The sequence below is a fragment of the Ambystoma mexicanum genome, chromosome 8, assembly GCF_040938575.1.
Source record: "Ambystoma mexicanum isolate Mex_15411 chromosome 8, UKY_AmexF1_1, whole genome shotgun sequence".
NCBI lineage: Eukaryota > Metazoa > Chordata > Amphibia > Caudata > Ambystomatidae > Ambystoma > Ambystoma mexicanum.
In genome coordinates, this window is record NC_090929.1 from 1702118916 (window position 1) to 1702141045 (window position 22130).

The window sequence follows — 22130 nt, forward strand, 5'->3', positions numbered from 1 at the left end:
TGCATAGGAGGAGAGGCCCCCAAAATGTTTTCTTCTTTTGTTAGGGAGGTTTTTCCAAAGTCCTTAGTCTCATCGATTTCTACTTTCTATGCCTCTCCCATCTCCATTGTTGCATTTATCTCAGTCCCATCAACTCCTACTTTCTCTGACTCACCATATCAGATGCATTTTCCTCTATCCTATCAACTACTTTGTTTGTTGCTTCTCCCATGTCCCCAGATTAACTTTCCTCTATCTTATTGATTCCCACTTCCTCTACCATCTCCCCCGATGTATTTACCTTTGATCATGTCAACTCCTTCTTCCTCTGCCTCTACCATCTCCCCTGATGTATTTACCTTCGATCATATTAACTCCTTCATCCTCTGCCTCTACCATCTCCACCAATGTATTCACCTCGATCAAATCAACTACTTTATCTGCCGTTGCCATGTCCACCAATTTGTTCAATTCGTTCATATCAACTCCTACTTTCTCTGCCTCTACCAACTCCACTGATGCCTTTATCTCAATCCTGCGCACTCCTTCTTTCTATGCCTCTATCCTGACGTAGCAACGTCTTGGAGGGGCAGAACAGTGTGGAGCCGCGGAGCCAGCGGCAGACCACGAAGGAGAGAATGCTGGAGACAGATGTCAGAGGCCCGGTGAAACCATGGAAGCTATTACTAAGAAACTTTGAAAACTGTTCTGGCTTAAGTTCAAATATTAGTCTCCAATATCAAAGAAAGGATAAAGGGAACCCAATGGAGAGGCCACAGGGCTGTTGGTGCCACACGATCATACCCAATGTGGACTATGGATCATTAAGAAAGCACAAATGTGTACATGGGGAAATAGCGAGAAAGTTGCCAAGTAAACCACAAGAAAGTTAGCAAGTATAATTGTGGTGAAAACATGAAAGCCGTTAGTAAGAGACTTTGAAAAACGCTCTGGGCTAAGTGCAAGTAATAATCATTGGACGCTAAACAGAGAAAGGGGAGCCAAGTAGAGAGGCCCCAGAACCGGTGATACCACACCGCCGTGAAGGGTATAACAGACCACAACAGAGAAAGAACAAAGTTGAAAGAGTACAGAGCAGTAACAACAAGAGGAAGGAATCTACAAGATTACATCCAAAAGGATAGCAAGAAGGACATTGATAGTTCTTGCACGCTCTGTGATAGCCTTCCTACATACATATCGCAGGAACTTTAGGAACTCAGGAGAAAGACACTGAGAATCGGAATGAATAGCTCCTACTTACTTGCCGTCAGCACATGACAAAGTCACGACTTGTTACAATTGGAAACCGTGAAATAAAGCTCCAAGAGAGACTGGTAGGGTCAGGTCAAGCTGGGGTTTGGACTGAGGTCATTTTTCTTTGGACGCCTACGACAGTCGAGCACCCTTAGTTAGTTTTGTTAGGTATGGAAAAATCCCATAGCTATAGGGCGAGTTAGTCATTTTTCTTATTATTTAAAATAAAACCGTTAAAATGTCCAACATGAACCCGACTTCATCTTCCGACCTGCCACAGAACGCGCTGGGAGAGTAGAGGTGAAGCGGGTACACTCAGAGAGGGTATTGATTGAAAGGGTTTGAGGCCTGGGTACACACTGGTAGATTAAAGGTGGGTGGGGTACGGTATGAAATGATTTAAGTTTTTGCCAGCAGCGGTCAGGGTTATTGAGTTTAGACTACTGAAGTTAAGTCTCCAATCAAAGATCTTTCTTTCCAGACAGCTTTTCATCAAAACCTCTACTGTAAGTATTGTGTCCACTTATGAAATGCCTTTCCTTTCTTTTACAGATGTTGGGGTTAGCACAAGGCTGTTTTGACCACGCAGTCCCTTATACAAAGCAGAGAGTACAGTTTGGGAAAAGGATATTTGATTTCCAGGTACTTACTGTCTTGTACTTTCGTTTCAATTTGGGTTACAATTAACGTTACCGTTTTATCATATTTGTTTTTGAACATTTACATCTGTATTTATCTACATTAACTTTTTTGTCTTTTTTTACTAATTTTATCCAAATTTATTTTTTTCTGTACTAAAATTAAGTTTTAACTGATATCTTTGTGGACTTTTTCTAAACAAATATTTATACTAGTGCTTTAACTGTAATATGTGTTAGCCTTTATGTGGTGCGTGCGTGGATGTCCTTGACTTTGTGTGGGGATTCATTTTGTGTTTCTTCATTTGTAATGCTAGTGTAGTTCTTTCTTTTGTGATTGCGAAGGTCTCTTTTTGTTGTTTTGGCCTGGTCACTTTCTCTGACATTTTAGGCAAAATGTATGTCTTTAGTCACATGTTTGAGTTGGACTAATTTGCATTAATTTTTTATTTTTTTAAAATTTGATTTTATTGAATTTTGTTAATTGCAAGTCACATTACATAATAAAAATTACGAACTCAGAGTAACAGAGAGGGTTCGGATCTTTTTAGCACTGTCAACTTTTCATGCAACATATATATACTTCCGTTCTCGAGCTGCAACGGTTCAACATGACTTTCCCTTCGCCCTCCCTCTCCCCCCCCCCCCTGTTGGTTGTGCAAACATCTTAAGAACTTTTTCTGTGTGTGTCAATAGGTGGTCACAGTTTTATGGTTAAGGGGATTTCCCGTTGGGCAGGTCTTCATTGCCTCGATTCATAACCCCTTATATCATCTTGGTTACATTACAACTCTGAGCATCAGTCAGACTGGCCCTTTGGCTCGCTTAAAAAGTATTTATTTATAAAGTCCATCCATAGAGCCTCGCATTGTGAGGATCTTCCATGTAGCGATGTTGTTATCATTTCCATTGTGCATATGTTGGAGGCTACATTGATCCATTCATTTTTACTCTGAACCGTTATGGATTTCCATTTTATTACGAGTATGGCACAGGCAGCTAGCAGTAACTGGGGGACCAGACCTTTAATCCTGGTCCATTCGTCATAATTTTTCTCAAGGCCAAATAATATAAGGTGGGGGTCAGCCACCCTATGGATACCGCCTATGTCTTTGATCCAGCCCAGGACCTCGTCCCAAAATACTTTTGTTTGGGTGCAACCCCACCACATATGCCAATAGTCGGCGATCTCCCCACATTCCCGCCAGTCTCTTGGGTTGGCCGTTTGAAACATTTTGGAAAGTCTGAGAGGGTCGTACTGCCATCTATGTAAGAGTATGATAGCGTGTAATTTGTATTGACTTGATATGGATGTTTGTGATGCCGCTTTACACATTCTTCCCCACAAATCTGGGCTTATCTGTTCTCCTAGATCTCTCTCCCATTTACCTCTCAACGGCTCTGTGGTCCCGTCCCCTGCTTCTATCAGTTCTTAATACATTGCTGATATTAGCCCCTTCATTTCCGTCCTAGAGTCTAATAGCTTTTCAAAGGGGGTGAGGTCTCTCATCAACTTGTTCTTCCATGCTGGTTTTGTTAAGATGCCTTTTATCTGTATATATTGGAAGGTAGACAGTGGGCCTACTCCCAGGGCTTCAGTCAATTCTGGGAGTGAGACCAAAGAGTCCTTTTTCTGTAGCTGCCCCACTCTCTCTAGGCCAGCCTCGTACCATGTTTGGAATCTCTCTAAATTGGGGATGTGCTCGTTGATTCCGGGGGACCATAGGTGGCTCAGCGGAGATGGCCATGTGGAGATCTTATGCATCTCTTTACCTTTTCTCCAAATTCCCCATATGGTGCTCAGTATTGGGTGGTCTTTGAGTATGTTATGTAGCTTTTTCTTGGGGGCCCAGAGCCACTCCGATACCGTGGCCGGTGATAGTGATTGTCCATGTGGATCCATTGGGGGTCTTTGTGGTTACGTAGGTGAGGGATTAGAACGCGTAGTTGGGTCTCTTCATAATATTTTCTTAAATCAGGGAGCCCTACCCCACCTTTGTCTTTAGGAAGTGTTAGAGTGTCATATGAAATTCTCGCCGCCTTCCCCAGCCAAAGGAATTTCACAATAGTTTTTTTGGCTTTGAAAAAAAAACTTTTTGGTATCTCAATGGGTAGCATTTGAAAGGGGTACAAGAACGGGGGAGGCATACCATTTTAATAGCATTAAGTCACCCTAACCAGGAGATCGTCAGCCTGTTCCATCTACTTAGCTTGGCGCAGAACCGTTGGAGGAGGGGGGGGGGGTTGGCCTCATATAGGTCAGCCAGGTCTCTGGTGATCTGTATGCCCAAGTATTCCAATTTAGAGTGTTCGATCTTCTGGCCCAGTGGGAATAACCTGGTTTCATTTTTGTTTTTCAATCCCTGTAGAGGAAATGGTGTAGATTTGGGTTTGTTCACCTTAAACCCAGAGAGTTGACCATATTCTTCTAGTAGGTGAAGGGTTCGGGGAATGGATGCCATGGGGTTGGTTATATGCAAAAGTATATCGTCGGCGTAAAGGGCCACCTTGTATTCCATTGCTCCCAGCCGAATGCCTTCTACCATGGGGTCGGACCTCATTGTCTGTGCCAGGGGTTCTAGGGAAAGTGCAAAAAGAATTGTGGAGAGAGGGCATCCCCGTCTGGTTCCGTGTTCTAATTCGAACCATCTGGAGTATTCTCCATTCACAAATATGGATGCTTTGGGGGACGTGTACACCGCATGTATTCCCTTTCTGAACCTGGGGCCTATACCCGCCTTACGTAGGACTGCTCTCAAGAATCCCCACTCTACCCTGTCAAAGGCTTTCTCTGCGTCGATTGAAAGGAGGGCAGGTCTGGGATATGTGAATGAGGTGGAGTGTTTTGCGCATTGTGTCCGCTCCCTGCCCCCCAGTATGAATCCAACCTGATCGGGGTGTATAACTTGGGGCATTAGTGTCTCTGATCTAGTGGCCATAACTCTCGTGTACATTTTTGCGTCTAGATTGAGTAGGGAGATGGGGTGGTATGATCCACATTTTTTGGGGTCTCTCCCGTCTTTGGGAATTATCGTGATTAATGCTCGGGTGAAGGTGTCTGGGGCTTTCCCTGTCTCTAATATCTCGTTCCAACATTTTCAGTTCCTCCCTTTTCCTTTTTGCTTAATTAATTTTATCGGATCAATCCCTGCATCCCTCCTAATATCCCCCTCCAGCTGACAGATTTCAGTTTTCAGTCTGTGTTCAATGGTCTTTCGCTCCCTTTTCTTGGAAGACCATTCCCGTATTAAAATACCTCTCCAAGTGGCTTTCCCCGCTTCCCAGACTACTTGCTTAGATACCTCACCGGTATTGTTTATTTTGAGGTATTCGTTAATTTCAGTCTCCATTTCTGTCTTGAAGACTGCATCTTTCCAGAGACTCTCATTACACCGCCATTTCCCTCCCGTGATTGGTAAATTCTCCCACCGAATATCTGCCAACACCATATCGTGGTCCGACCATGTAATTGGGACTATCTCTGAATGTGTTGTGGTGTCGGCGAGATCTTTTGATAGATATATATAGTCAATTCGAGTAAATGTGTTGTGTGGGCTAGAGTAGAAAGTGTAGCCTCGATCGTTTGGATGCATATCTCTCCACACATCTCTCATTTCATATGTATCCATCATCTCTGCCAGTTCTGTACGGTCACCCCTAGTCAGGCTTCTCGTATCGGGATTGCCAGGTTTCCAATCTTTGGCTGGGTCCGCCCACTGGTTGAAGTCACCTCCTCGAATGACATGGTCTGAGGCCTCTAGCACTATTTTAGGAATCGTTTTAGCAAGAAATCCAGCCTTTCTGTATTGGGGGAGTAGATTGTGGCAATCGTGACATTCACTTTTCCAATTTTTCCTGTTACCAGTAGGACGCCCCCTTCTACATCGGAGCAAGTCTTGTCCACCACAAAGTCTATACCACTTATAATAGGGATTCCCACGCCTCCTTTCCTAAGTGGTCCAGATCCCCAGAACTCCATCCCACACGTTTCCCGAGGATTCGCCACTCCTCACCCTTAGCGTATTTTGTCTCCTGTAGTAGGAGAACATCCATTTTGGTCCTATGGAATTCTCTGGCTACGAGTGACCTCTTGGTTGGTGAGTTAGTCCTTTTACATTAAGTGTTCCTACCTTTAGGGAATCCCTTCCCCTTGCATCAGCAGTCAATGCCATTGATTGTTCTTATGGGGCGATAGCTTGTGTTCCTTGACCAGTGGTTTGTTTGCCCATTGAATTTCACATTATTTAGAGTGTTTTGAACCACTAAAGATGCTGCTTCGACCCCATCCCTTTGTCTGTTCTCCCCCCCTTCCCTTTCCCAGTTGGTGGCGTTCGATCGAACCCGGTTGAAAGCACCGGTCCTGCATTGAACCACCTGTGGGGGCCGTTACTTCATGCCCCTTGACCTAATGTGATACCTCAATCTCAATTGAGCCCCTCTTGTGTCTCCCCCTAGTGTTCGCGTCATGACCATATTGTAGTTCTTAACATGGGTACCTAGTCAGGTCACATTCTATACAATGGAATTGGTTCCGTCTTACCAAGTTTGTGAATGTTCAGTTGACCCCCTCCGGGGAGACATTACCCCTCCGGTACTTTCTCGAGCCTTTCACACGCTTTCTCCTGGGGCCCTGAATGTGCCATTCTCGATCTTCTCATCTCGGCTCTTCCCGATTGCTTTCTTCTTCCCGGGGCCCGATTAGCTCAGAGATGCATGCCTTGATTTCTTTTTCCGATCTCAATCTTATCTTGGTGCCCTCACATTCAAAGGAGAGGAAGAAGGGGTAGCCCCACCTGTATCGGACGTTCTTTTCTTTCAGTCGTTTTGTGAGAGGTCCGCACATCTGCCTGAGAGCCAGTTTCATGGAGGATAGGTCTTGGTATATTGAGATCTGAACACCTCCTAAAGTGATTGCCTCGCTGCCTCTAGCTTTTTCGAGCACCCTGGCCTTGTCTTGAAAGCAATGGAATCGGGCGAGGACTGATCTTGGCCCACCCAGGGGGTCTCCGTCCCTGTGGATCAGTTCTGTTTTGGGTTCATCTATTGCATCGTCTGCGACCAGGAGCTTAATGTCTTGAAGTGTTTTCCTAAAATCGCTTTCAGTTTCTCCTTCTCGTACTGGAATCCCAAAAATTCATAGATTGTTCCGTCTTTCTCGGTTTTCCAAGTCGTCCATCTTGAGCTTGAAGTCTTCTTCTCGTTGTTCCAATTCTGTTATCCTCTGATCAAGCTGTGCTTCCAGAGTATCTATGGATGCTTGGTTGTTCTCTACTCCATCAAGCCTTTCTTCCATGTTATCTAATCGTTGTGGGATTTTGTCTATTTTACCTCCTATGTTGGCCCCCATATTCTTAATTTCTCCCAGCAGGGCTGCAATGTCTCCTTTCGTGGCTGCCGATTCGCTCCCTGTGGTATCTGTGGCTGCCATGTTGGGGTCGCCAGTTCCGGCAGGTATGGAGGTGTAAGCAAATGGGGCTAATTTTTGCCTCACGCTCATGTGGCCTTGGGGGGTAGTGTTGATGATGCATGGTGGTCCCAATAAGGGCGAGCGGGACTGTACGTCTGATGGAGGTTTTGGTGTGGTAGTACTGTGTCTTCCTGAGTTCTGAGGGATTATGCACTTAATTCCGTCCCTTTCTGAGGCACAACAGTGTTGCTTTTGGTGGGTATTCCGTTGTATATACAAATGCTCAGTGACAGGGATGGTTCTTTAATGCCTCCTTAGCGCGTTGCCGTAATGTCTAGCTTTCCCGCGCAGCCTTTTCTTCTTTAGCTTTTTGTATGGTGAGTTAGATCTTCCCCTTTACCACTTACTCGAAGAGGAGACGAACCGTGGGGTCACGTTGGTTAAACGTATAGGGGATGTCTTCAAAATAATTCCAGGATCTGGTTGCAATGGTGGGGCTTTGTCGGGTCCACTCTAGTTGTTTCTATAACCGAGTTTGAGTGTCTTTGGTTTGTTGTCCACTCTGGGGAAGACATGGAGCAATGATGAATTGGTCCCTGAGGTGGGCCCTCGCTTAGTTCTGTCCGGCGGGTCGCGCTGGGTGGGGGTCCAAGTGCAGTCTCTTCACTTCACCCGCTGTGAGGGGGTGTTAAGTGCACTAGTCACCTGGTGGTAGGTTTGGCTGAGGTCTGCTTGGGCTCCAGGGGATGGTGCTATCAGAGCACATAGGTTTCCCCTCTCTTCATGTCATTGGCTTGGGGCAGCTGTAGTTGAATACAGTATGATTCACCTCGGAGTGTGTTTTGAGGGGCCAGACACTCGTTCGAATTTATGAGGCCACTGTCCCCTCACTCGCCCCTCACTCTGTTCTTTGCCCACATAACTGGCGTTGCGTGTATATAGCTTCTTAGTGCAGCCGTGGGGAGTTTTTTAAGTTCCCTTCCGTATGTGCTGTGCATCAAAGAATAATGAAGTGGGAGCGTTTGGAGTAATTGCACATTAAGTTCAGCAGGGTCATTGGGGTTCAATAGCAAGGGAGTCTGTTTGTTCGACTCACCGCCTGATGCTGCTTTGGGTTCTCAGCCCGCCCGACCGCAGCGTGTTCCACAGGGATGTGCTCCGTATCATTTGGACTGTAGCGGGAGTAGGGGAGTGCATGGAGGCGCTGGGGGCCTCACGCGGGCTGCAGCTTCTGATCCTCTTCGGGCGGGGGGACCCTCCAGCCTCTTCGCCTGCACCGTGACACCCTGTATTACGTACCGCGGGCCTCAGCAGCGCTGTGGGCGGCCGGGATCAGCCTTGCAGTGGTCCTTCAGTGCAAGGCGCAGGTCGCGAACAGCAGAGGACCCGGTGCCTCGCACCCTCCTCTTCAGTGCGCTTGGTCGCTGGAGATTTCTCCGGCTCCTCTACTGCCAGTAACCACACCAAGGTGTTGCTTCTTGAGGGGCCATCGGTCTCCGTCAGCACACGTGTGCCTGCACAGTTTCGATTTCACTTATCCGGTTCCGGCAGGCCGTAATTCCGGATGCTATTTTCGGGGGGATTCCTAGCCCGATTTTCTTCGGGATTTCTCCCACAGAGGGAGGGGGGATCTTCCTACAGAAGTCACTCGATTTTCATTCGCGGGGGTGTCCACAAGTGGGGACTCAATCCACGTTGTGGGGCCGTAGCAGCGGAGCCCACGCAGAGAGCATGTTTGGCTATGCGCCCCCTGGTGGGTAGTCTATTTGCATTTTTTTAAATGTAATTTTTTACATTTTTGTTTTTGTTGAATTTTTTTCCTTATTCCTCTGTTCGTGTGTTTGTCCTTCGTATGTTTTCATCGATTGCCCCGTTACGTATGTTTCTGCATTTTCTCCTTCCTTCACATGTTTGTATTTTTGCTTTGCGAGTTAATTAGTAGGTTTTGTACTTTTCTTGTGTTTGTCATTCAGTTTGGCATTTTTATGTATTTGCATCACAATGCGTTCATTGGTTTGTGTCTCTCTAGCTATCTTTGTGTTGTGCGTGTCTTGTACTATTTTGACAGCGCATTTACCATCAGCCTAGCTGCAGACAGAAAAGCACTCTGATAGTTTGATAGTTTGATTTAGGCTTGAATCAGGCATCTGAGCTGTCACTCTTCGTGTTGGGACTTAATTTCCCAGGTGCCCAGGTTCACATATTTAGGTACCTCTGGTGCTTCGGCGCAGGCGCTTCTTAGCCAAGCCGGTCTTCGCCGACATAAAAGCTGCAGTCAAGAATGCTTCTGCTTTCCAGGTACTAGCATTTAGCAAGTTGTGTGAAAGGCGTGCTTTTGTTTTCTTTGTGCGATCTGAAAGCCATTATCCATCTGACTTCACTTGTGCGTGTCTTGTACTATTGTGACAGCGCATATACTATCAGCCTAGGTGCAGAGAGAAAAGCACTCTGATAGTTTGATTTAGGTTTGAATCAGGCATCTGAGCTGTCACACTTCGTGTTGGGACTTAAATTTCCAGGTCCCCATGTTCACATATTGCGATACCGCTGGCGCCTCAGCGCCAGCGCTTCTTAGGCAAGCCGGTCTTCGCCTGTCATCAACGCACATCGGCGTACCTTACTCTGCTGCTGTCAGGTAAACCTTGCTTCTTAACTGCCATACTCGATCGGCCTGACCGCCTGTAAACATGGGATACCCAGAGGAAGAACCTTTATGACTACCAGCACGGGACAACGTTGTACGTAATTGTGTTAGTCAGACACAGCACAAACGTACGTCTGCTAGTACAGAACTTGATGCAACTGCACAGTGAGATGGCGCCACCTAACAAGCTATTGCAGACTCTAAAGTCAAAGGGATGACCATATACGATGATGCTGGACCAGGCTCACGAGCACCGGCCATAATTTCTAGGATGTAGTGGTAGGACCGGTAGATCTGAAGTGGATGCAGGGCTACTCTTTCCATTGACCACAAGGCTTTCTGGGGCCTGGGTCCAAAATTCTTTCAACTATCCCTCCGTAAACACCTCCCCTCTCGAGCCCTTCGCTCCTCCACCTCCAACTTCCTCGGGGTCAGTCGTTTCACAAAGAAACGAGCTGGAGTTAGATCTCGGTCTTCGGCAGGGGCCTCCCTCTAGAATAGCTTCACTGCCACTCTCAAACTTGAGGAGAACCATCTCCAGTTCCGGAAGCACCTCAAGACCTTCCTCTTTGCTTCTGGCTTTGCTCCTCCTCTCCCCTGCTGATCTGTTCTGCTTCGGCACCGTGCACCTGGTTACCCTCTGATTTCGGGCCCAGGTACTTGCTCACCCAGCCACGCAGCAGCACTGCCTCTTGGCAACCCTTGCACTTGGGTCTGTATCTGTAACCCTACAGACCCCCCCTTTTCTGCACTTATCAGGCACCCCCTGTAAGATTGTTGTTTTTGTTCTCCCATGTCCCCTCCCTTGCCTTATCGCGTGTATGAGCGCGATACAAATAAAATATCAATATCAATACTCCAAGCGATTGCAGACCCAACCAGACACAGAGATGGCATTAGCAAAAGAGAACCAAACCCCAAAGGGAGATACTATCCCCTCGACAGGCACCGGAAGGTCTCAATGAACAGGGTCTCCCCTCCAATCCACACAGACACTAAAAGACACCAATATGCTCACTCTCTCCTCTGCAGCAACAAGCAATAGAATGCAGCTATACGCCTTGATTAATTTGGCCTAGTGGCTCATATAGCTACACACCTCCATGATCACCTCAACAGTCTTTAGAACGCAGCTATATCCCAAGAAAATCGGCCTAGCTGCACACATAGTCCCACTCACAAACTCCTACCACCGCCAGAATGCAGCTACCCCCAATTGGCCTTGCTGCACACATTACACTGAATTCACACAGCCACCGCGCCTAGCACCAGAATGCAGCTACACACCACTTAATCCGCCCTGGCTGCAGACATACCGAGTGCACCCAAGCACTATTTACTAGACTGCTCTCTCCACTGACCTGGACTACGGTCCCGAGGGCGTCCAGCCTACATCACTTTGGAATCATACCAATGCTAAAAGGTGGTATACAAATGCCCAATACCATACCATAGCTATACCAGAGCTATAATCTGGGTTTACCCTGTTTAGAGGCCCTCAATCTTGCACTTTGTGTTTCTTAGCCCAAAGTTAATAATGTGTCTTTCCTTTCTGACCTTTAGCGTGTTGCCATAGTTCACAACACAGGGCTTTTGACTTCCTTCACTGCACACAGGCACCTTGCGCTTCTCTCAATGCTATTTAAATGTCCACCCTTTGACCTGTGTTCTAAACACCCTTTCATCTAAGCACTATCAAAGGACTATACGTTTCCCTTGTGAATCCTTACTCCGTATTCCACAGACACATTCATGCTATGCCAGACTCTAAGCACATCTAGACCCAAGTAAAAAAGATTCACTGTGACACAGACTAACAGAAATCGCTTAATAAATAGAGGAGCAAAAACACATAAATGAACGCAAGGGGAGTGACACTGAAAAGGTATTAAAAACCAAACATGCACCAATACATGGATTCTGAGCAATGCAAACATAAGACTGACAACCCATTCTGGCCAGACTGAAAGAAAGAGTAGTGAAAACACCTACAAACAAGAAAATAAAGGGACACAAACATCTTCTAACATGTGGCGCATGTGTGCTTGAAGGTCCACCAGGGCAGTCTCTGTGCTGTAGGGGGGTCTAGAGCCAGATTGTCTGTGGTGTAAGACACTATTGGCTTCAATAAATATTTGGAACTGCTTATAGGCAGTCTTGTCCAAGACCCTGAGCAAGAAATTGAAATTAGTGACGGGTCTAAGGTTACTGGGGTCCTTTGGATCGAAGTTGGGCTTTTTATGACAGTTTTTATGGATTTAGGCCCTTTTCCTTCACAGTAGGAGGCATTAACAAACCTCGTGAGAAAAGGGGCGAAGAGCACCACATGGGCCAAGATGATTTTGGGCGCAATACTATTTTCTGAGCAGGCTGCAGGGTTCATGGAAGAAAGGATGTCTTCTATTTTGCAGATGTTAATTTTAGAGAAGGAAAACAGAAGGTGTTTAGGCGTCTGGAGATCCATATGCGGGGGACATTGTGGAGGGATGTTTCTGGCCTGCATCTTTACCTCTCTCTTCTCTCTTGCTTTGATGATTTTCTCCTCCAAAGCAGCCTGTTCTGTGATGCTATCAAGATTGGTAGGTAGGAATGGTATTTGGAAGGCACTGGGTTTCTCAAGACGTTTGAGGGTTTCAAAGAGTTTCTTAGTACTGTTGGCCGCTTCGGATATTTCATGATTGTACAATTGTTTTTTGCAATCAATCATTTTATTTTTGTAAATTTGATCCACCCGTTTCCAGGCTTCTTTATTGTCCTTGGTTCGATGTTTTCTCCACATGGATTCTAATTTTCGTTTTTCCTTTTTTAATGTGGTCAGGTCTTGGTCAAACCATTTTTGGTGGCTGGGGTGGTCTCTGACTAATCTGATTTTAAGTGGTGCATCTTTATCCAGAAGGGTAGTCAGCCTTCTGTGAAATAAAAGAGCAAGATGTTTGGCTGAATCAGTGTCTAGGGTATCGGACATAATGAGGTTAAGACATGCCGTTAGATTCTTGGAGTCTATCTTTTTAAGATTCCCACTGGTAACCAACATGGCTGTGTAAGGTCTTCTGGAGGGCCTGTCGATGGAATAATGGTCTGACCAGACACAAGGCAGTATCAGGTCGACCTGTGCTGCAAGATTCCTACTAGCCACCCAATCAAGGATGTGGTTTTTGTCTGTGGTTGAAACATCGTTAATGACTTCGAATTCAAAATTGTTCATGAATCTTTCGAGCTCGATGGCCTCTTTGTCCGATTCATCCCCCTTCCAGCGATTCATATCGCCTAGACAGATAGTGGCCCGAGTGGGACCTTGCAGGGAGTGCAGAATGTGTATTAATTCCTCATTAAACTCTGGCATTGCTGAAAGGGGCCTGTAGATCAGGACAATATTCAAGCAGTAATTAGGAGAGGGAGTCATCTGGGCAAGCAGTATTTCACTATCCTGGCAGGAGGCTGGAGAGGAGAATAGTCCCAAGTGGGTTCTGGCATTGATGGCTACTCCGCCCCCTGTTCCCAACTCTCTATTTTTACAAAGGATGGAGTGCCCTGATTGAACAGTTAGGTTGATGGCTGGGCCGCTGGCCTCCCTTATCCAAGTTTCAGTGAGACACAGAATGGGCCTCATTACAAGCATGGCGGTGCCATGCTCGTTACCGGCACCGCCTCCCGGAATTGGGCAATAACCGTCCCATTACGAGATGAATGGGCCGGTAATTGCCGGGCTCCCGATCCCCATAGGGCAGAATGGGGCTGGGGAGCATGGATGCGCCGGCACCGTTGATAACGGTGCCAGCGGCATTACGAGTTATGCTCGCGGGTGCCACACAGCCCGCCAGGTAAAACCTGGGGGGCTGTCAGGAACCCGCAAGCAGAACTCGTAATGCGGCGGGACGGTATGAACGGTGCTGGTGCCTTACCGGCACGTTCATACCTTCACCGCCACCCTTATAATGAGGCCCAATGTCAAGATCTCTGTCAACAATCATGTCGTGGACGTTACTGGCATGGTTGTTCAGCGATCTTGTGTTAAGAAGCACCAGATTTAAAGTGGAACCTGACAGATTCATAGGTGAAGAATTGCCAGTCAAACAGTCTGTGGTAATTACGCCCTCCTCTGGTTGTCTACCCAAGTTAGAAGCAGCCAATTTGTTGAAATCTAGGTAGCCCTTTGGATATGCTAGAAACTACATCCAGGGCGTTGTGTGGCATGGGGTGTTTAGCAGTCATGATTGCGGCAGTCGAGGGAGTGTCAGTATGTGAATGCTGTCCCGTAATAGGTGCTAAATTCAGTGGTGTTTTGTTGTTTGATTTCCAGAGCGTATTCCCTTGAAGGTGGGAATAAAGTTAGAGCACAAGTGCTAATGGATCCAAATGATCAGGTTTCCAGAAATTGTTTACAGCGGGTGGTCAGGGATTCCTTTCCTTGTTTATGGTCGAATTGGTGAAATTACACTGCCTCAAAGTCTTTTTGTGAGAGGTTAGTGTGCTCAAACGCTTCTCTGATAGGAGAGCGTAGTGAGTAACAGCAGGAGATAAAGAACAAGCCCAGTAAAGCATCAGAATACAGGTGTTGCTGCTTCCCAAGTGGAAGGAATTCCGGCATCAGTTCCCAGACAGATCAGATTAAGCATCAAATGATCCGAGAAACCTTCATGTCTGCTGGAAGATGACAACCAGATCTGGCCCAAATCCTATTTATTTATTTATATTTATATAGCGCTAGACAAAAAGGCCCATAGGCATGATCGCGCTGACCACACACGAAGAACAAAACGACAGACGGATACAATTCAACCATAACAATGTCGGGGGTTAAAAAAAAATCAATAAAACAGGATATTTTCATTTCATAAAGACTAAATCACATCAAGCACACGTCTCAAATTAGACAACCAATTGGGAAAGTCTTTAAGTATGCTCAAAAGGTGGGGCAAGTGGAAGTACGGAAGTACTGTTGGCTGTTAAAGGACTCTGCTATTTTTGATTGAAATTGGAACCAGAGGACGGATTTTAAAGCTGCACTGGACCTTTTAAGAAAAAGACTCGAGCTCGCACTCACGTGACGACTGCATCCCGCCTCTGTGAGGAGTTAAATACTCAGCCCCCTGCGCACGCACCTGTGGAAGTACGGAAGTACTGTTGGCTGGTGAAGGACTCTGCTATTTTCAATTGAAATTGGAACCGGAGGACGGATTTTAAGGGTGCACTGTTTTTGGGAGAGAAGTGCACTGGACCTTTAAGAAAAGTAATTGCCTAAGAATGCTTAGAACTTTGTTGTGCTAATATCAGCACCTTTTAATGTTGGACAGCGGGTGCGTTGTGTAAGTTGTTTGTCTGCGACACTCCCTTACCAGCACGCCTACTAAAGTCCGCCCTTTGCTTCTATCTTAGAGACTCGAGCTCGCGCTCACGTGACGACTGCATCCCGCCTCTGTGAGGAGTTAAATACTCAGCCCCCTGCGCACCCTGCGTGCGCACTTGTGGAAGTACGGAAGTACTGTTGGCTGTTTGCTGTGCAGTGCACGGTGAGCAGGGGGCTGGGGATGCAGAGTTGTAATGTTTTGTGGAATGCATAAGTAGTCCGTGTTTGAGACCTTGAGCAAACTGTGTGAGATATCTCAATCAAAACACTGATCTCTCATACACCCTCTCATTGACGCCAAAAAACTATAGAGGGTGTGGCATATAGAGAAAATCACAGTAGCTTATTAGAGATATGGCTGGGGGTCTGCGTAGTAAATGTACTAAGTTAGCCTTGATTTCTAACCCACCCCCCCCCGACATCCACTGGCATCGACGCGATGGTTTGCAAAGGTCGAACATCATATATTGAACCTACTACGTTGGAAGTAGTAACTTCAAGTACTATGGGGGAATCTAATTATCAGATGAACTCAGCACCCCACACTGTGATGATAGATGCTACTGAAATGAGCCCTCTTTCCACCATCTCCCCGCCCTCTTTTCTAGCCATAAGACGATCGATAGTCCAATAAAACAGCATTCAGAGTTGGGGCATGAGACTTGCTTACCATCTTTATTGACTAATCAATCTTCTAACGAACTTCATGACTGCACTATGGAAATCATGGTGACTCTTGACGAACGAATATCTCGAGCTATAAGCACGCTAACACCGCTTGTCTGTACTCCATTTAAAAAACAGCAACTTCATGTCTGATATGCGATTTAAGCCCTACCAATGAATATGATATAGACGGACATCGAGATATCAACCATGAAATGGTACCACCTCGCCTATCTTACTCACCTGAACCAACCCATGTACCTATTAGACCTACCCAATTAGATCTATCAGAGGTAAATTTGCGACATATGGAGAAAGATACTCAATCTCCATGCACCTTCCCAGTGATCATTAAAATACTTGATCTACTGGATAAAGGACATGATTTGACTCATCTAGAGTTAAAAAAATGTTAAAATGACACTCCAACACCTATGTTCTCAAATGGACAAGATTGAAGGGTTTATTATTTCTGCCGATACAATAAGAGCTATTAATAGCCAGGCAATGCCTGTGCCTTCGGAGCAGTCACAAAAACATAATCAGTTTAATAATGTAATAGCTAAAGGAGATATGTCTCTTTTGCATCCAACTACAATCCCTGATAGTCGAAGCTGTAATTGTTCTCAGGAAATCAACGAACTGAAAGCATCTGTGGATGCAGTGAATTTGATGATTTCCACACACTTTGCCTCGATGCCTCAACAGGAGGTCTTGCCGGACAGCCCCTCATCACTTGTGAAAATAATCGATGAGCAACAGCAGAAGGATCAGGACAAGACTTATATGGAAGAGAATTTGCCTTTTATGTCACGTCGTGTAAAATGAGCACACTCGAGACCAACGAAAAGATTCCTAAAAAGGCGCAAAGAAGCTATGGTCAAGAAGTTAGACGATAAGCTAGATAATAATGTGCTACCATCTTTACCTGATCCTGCACGTAATATAGTCCACGAAGAGGTGATGGTAGTTTCTATAGACGAAGGCATCAATGTTCAGCAGTTATCAAGGGAAAGCCAGGAAGCACTTACACCGATGCCAAACCTGAAAGATAAACCCCTATTAGGAATTGGAAAGGCTGAGTTCCCCTCTAATACATGTAGAGAAACAACAAAGGAGATAGGCTTAGACTCCAAGCCTAGTGATACATCAAGGAACGCCTCTATGGTCAACGCTGAAACAAGAACCAAAGAAGCAGGGAGCAAAGGGATTAATTTAACTACGATTATTGATCCAGGTTCAAAATCCAATTTAAACAGTTACTTTCCGGTTTTAGGAAGAAGATGTACGACCAGAAAGGTACATGATACATGAACATTCTGTTGGAACTTCTACTATGATTACAAATCTGCCCTTGGCAAAATCCTATAGTGCTGCTTGCTCTCAGGCATCACAGAGTTTAGGACTCCCACTGACAACAACGATGTGTAGCAATGATAATGTATCAAATATGTTTAATGGTATGGGCAAAACTTCACTAGTAGAAGCTCCACCTCCAAAAGAAGAATCTGAACATGTCATACTTTTTGGTGCTAGTGAAAAGTCACTCCTGCCAGGTTTGGAAGCGGTGAAGAAATCTGCCTTCTCTTCCAAAATGAAAACCTCCACTGAAAAGGAGGATTCTAAAATGATTCATGCTACTAATCGCATTTCGATACATGGCCCTGCCCTAAGCAGAGCCTTGCCTGAAAAAAGTAATTTGGACGCTGTTAAGATTCTGCGCGATCCACTAAATGTTCTGGGCAAAGCTCTCCAAGATGGTACAAACAATGCTGAAACATTGGGGCAGTTATCAACTTTTATACCAGTGGAAGTGGAAGAGATGGAAAGTATATCGCACCTGAGTCTGGCAGGGAATATTGCTGAGAACATCGACCAGGGGCCCCGGAAAACCCAGGGATATGCCCATAGTGGGAGCCCATCAAGCATTGAACAGCCTATTTATCCTGATTCGTCGATACATGCCACACAAGTTCGAGTTGTAAATCCTAGAAATTGTGAGAACAGTCAGATACCTGCAAATAAAATGAATGAGAGGAGCTACCTGGTTGGTTTTGAAGGGGATGCAACCATCATCGATGGAAAGCGTATGAATCGTTCCTTTATTTTGGCTCTTTTCACTCGCATCCCCCAATTGAGAATGATTCAGACAGAGGATATTCTGAGAGTATCAATAGCCCAGACTAACAATCATAGGGCTGTCTGTTATCTTAGTTCACAGACTATCTTAAAATTCCTCTGGTTTAATCGTCAAGGGATAAAAAATCACTGACTTAGGCTCTTCACTTTTAAATTACAATCCGCCGCAGATGACTTTCTAGCATATGTAGATCCTACGCTTACCAAGACATTGCCATCTGATGCGATTATGCAGATATCTAATTCTAATATTGAACCTGATATGCAACCATTATTCTCACAGGTAGCAAGGACAACTGCTTTGCCATGGCTGGAACCATTGTTTAATGCTATTGTGGGGTCAACTAAACATCATGCAAAGCCATAGCTCCCTGTTAAAACTCTTTTTAAAGTTCTGTCATGGAATACATGTGGTTTTTCTAATCTCATGTCATGGCGCTCACTGCTACTGCCTGGGGATGAACCAACCTTCTTGATTTTACAGGAAACAATGCAGATGAATATTCTTACCATTTCAGGCTTCACTACATATTGCGCGCCTGCAAAGAGGTCGCAACAAGGTCGCCCGAGTGGGGGCCTTGCAATTGCCATTAATAATTCCGTTAATCTAAAATCAAGATGGATATGGAATCTCCAAGTGTACTGGGTGTATTAGTAAAAACTCACTCGAAGTCCATTCCACTCATCTTAATATTATCATTATATTAGGATCCAGCTGCAGTAGCTATTGATATTAGAAGAACTTGATGACTGTTTATCAAATATAGCCAATAATTATCTGTCATTAGAAATTATTCTTGGCGGGGATTTCAAATGTGATTGTAAGGACCCTAGCGGACATGGTTTTGTCAAATCCTCTTCACTATCAAATGGAAGGGGCTCGAAATTTAGAGAGCTCCTTGGTGATTGGGACATGGACATGATATTAAATGGAGATGGTAAATCACAAATTACTTGGTCACGTGGAAGGAAGACTTCAATTATTGATTTTATATTTACAACAAGGAACCTCACAGTGCTTACTTCATCTTTACAGACCTGTCAAATCTCGGGTAGTGATCATGCTCGAATTTCTTGCATGTTAAATATGGAATGCAAACCATTCAATATTAACCATTGAACCAGCTCTGACTCTGTTAGAGAGTGATCGCCCATCAATATCTATTAGATGGAATCAAAACCTGTGCCTGCAATTTGTTGAATATGTTTCGCCTGAGGCACGCGCTCTTATTTACTCGAATACCATCAATTTGACATCAATCACTCAGTCCCTTATGGAACTGTTTAAGAAAGCCCTCACTCACTTTAGCAAAAAATATACGAAAGTAGAACATCTCCATCCATTTGACGCTACATGCAAAATTCGAAAAAGGGAGAAAAATAAGGCTTTAAGACAACTTAAAATAACTTCATTGGGATCCCCTCATTATCAAAAGAAGCGTCTTCAACTATTGAAATCGTATAAGCAAGATTTTAGGCATGCTCGTATTCTAAACTACAATAGGGAAAATTGCAAACTCATAAAAGCATTAGCATCCCATGATACCAGAGTGATTTGGCGCGCACTTAGAAGTGATGACAAGTCCTCGATATTGGTAACGCATAATTGCATATCCAATCAAGAATGGGAAGCTTATATTACAGCCAAATATCTGTCATGATGCCTACCCCCAGGCATCCGGACCAAGTCCATCAGCCCCGGGAGCAGGCATCTAGACATTTAGTAAAACCTCAGCAGCCCCGGCTAGGGGCTATCTAGTTTCAGTCCTGGCGCCTTAGGCATCAGGCTCATAGTAGGAATCAGTCCTGGCGCCTAAGGCGCCAGGCTCATAGTCATTACTTACCTCAGGCAGACCATGCTGCAACTGACTCCAATCCAACATGAAGCCTGAAAGGGACCATTTTTCTACAGGGACTATTTTTTACTCGGGTGTGGTTCTAGGGACTTCTTACCTGGAACTACTTTTGAGGCTATTTAAACCACACCCGACCAGCAACACACGCTTCGCGTTATTCTGCATCCAGCAGCGTTACACTCACCGTGCCTGCAGCCTGCATCCAGTCTTCTGCCACGCCCACCTCAAATCCAGAGCTCCTAAAACAAAGAGGAAAGAAAGGGACAAGGTTAGAAAACAAACTTATTTCTATTCCACACCTGATTCTGGATCCATCTTGTCTCCGGACCTGTAAAGAACATCATTTCTGCACGCGCTGCACCTCCAGCTGCAGCGCCACGCCATACTCACCAGTCTTCACAGCATCCTTCGGGTCGGCGCTGCCTCCATCATTTCTTTGCCGAACTTCGGCACCTAGGAGACAAAAGAAAACCACAAGGTGAGCCGAGGGAACCAACAAATATAATTCTTACCACCATAGACTTACCTGATTTACCACCGGAGGCATCCTTTTGTGACTCTCCATATTTTCACGTGCCGCATCTGCAAAGAAAGACAAAACAACACGTTTTCCTCGTGCAACATTTACCGGACAGCGCCGGGTAATACAGACTCTTATCTGAGCGTCACCAGCTGCCACAAGAGCATCTTTTCACGAGCCAGCTGCAAGACAAGAAAGGAAGGGGGGAACAAGAGTGAACATCGGACATATTGAACTCTATGAACTCAATACTTACAGGTCCTCACCAGGAACCTCAGATTCAATACTCTCCGGAACTCTCTCGAGCCTTCAAACCAGTGAAGTAACTGGAATCGACGCGCCCCTGCAAATCCACGCAGGATGGAGAGCTCATCTTTCAAGAATATAAGGTGAGATTGCTGTGAGGGCATTTCAGAGGTGATTAGTTGGGGAGGACTGTGGGGGTGCCATCACTTGAATCCACAAGTGGCTAAATCCATCTCTCCACTTGCAGGAGAATATTTCTACGGGTTAAGCAGACAAGATTAGGAGGGCAGATCCAGTCAGTCATCGCTGCACTACGCATCACGTGGTTGGAGACCGCAGCTGTCTGGGTCCGACCGACGCCCCTGTGGGAGTCAGGTGAGCGTAACAATATCAGATGCCAGCCAATTTTGAAGCTGTACCAGAATTTGAGCTTTGCTATAGCAAGATTGCTCGCTTGGAATGGTATTTGACAGACATTAAATGGGCTATTTCGAAACTTTATTTTTCTAAATCTGCTGGTCCGGATGGCCTCCCCCCGTGCCTTTATAAAGCTGACCCGGAATTTTGGGGTGAATTCTTGAAAATCAAATTCTAATCCATTATTAATACCAGAACTATTCCATCCTCATGGACCACTGCAAACATCGTACCTGTATTCAAAAAGGGTAATCCTGCGCTTCCCCAGAATTGCAGACCTATTTCATTGATTGACACTGACGCGAAGTTGTTCTCTATTCTTCTCCTACATGAATTAGAAAAATTCATAGCAGATAATGACCTGTATTCAAGATATCAAACAGGCTTTAGGAAAGGAATGAGTTCTTCCTTGAATTCTGCTATTATGGCTCACACTATAGAGGGCAGAAGAGGAAGGAATGCTCAATCTGTCTATGTAGCTATGATAGACATGACGTCAGCGTTTGATAATGTTATCCGAAACCTTCTGTGGAACAAGATGCGAACTATGGGAATTCCATCTGTTCTACTCTTTTGGTTTATCAAACTTCATACTAACACTTCATATAGGATTGAGATCTCAGTGGATGGACGAACTACTGATCCAATTAAAACCTTGATTGGGCTTAAGCAAGGTTGCAATCTTGCGGCCACATTCTTTAATCTGTACCTTGCAGATTTAGATAAACAATGGGAATGTAATAATTTATTTGCAGTAAAGGTTGGCTCTTTACGCCTTAAATGGATGGCATTTGCAGACGATATTGTTATTTTCGATCCCACACCTGCGGGATTGCAAAAGAAACTCTTTGTTTGAAAAATTTGCCGTGGCCCACAACTTGTCTCCGAATCCTGCAAAAAAAGCGATTCTAAAATTTGGTACCAAACAAAACAGTAAAGGATATCAATGGAAGATCATGAAAACTAAAATATTGTGTGTTATTAGAGCGATTTATTTAGGATATAATCTTCAAG

General features: G+C 45.2%; 1 protein-coding gene across 2 annotated transcripts in view; it reads left to right on the forward strand.

Moving 5' to 3' along the window:
* Positions 1-22130, forward strand: part of ACADSB (acyl-CoA dehydrogenase short/branched chain) — a 359596-nt gene that overhangs the window by 235365 nt on the left and 102101 nt on the right. For both annotated transcript variants that reach the window (XM_069612021.1, XM_069612022.1), the window contains one exon: positions 1789-1878. In XM_069612021.1, the coding sequence (XP_069468122.1) occupies positions 1789-1878 (90 nt within the window). The remainder of the gene's footprint in view (positions 1-1788; positions 1879-22130) is intronic.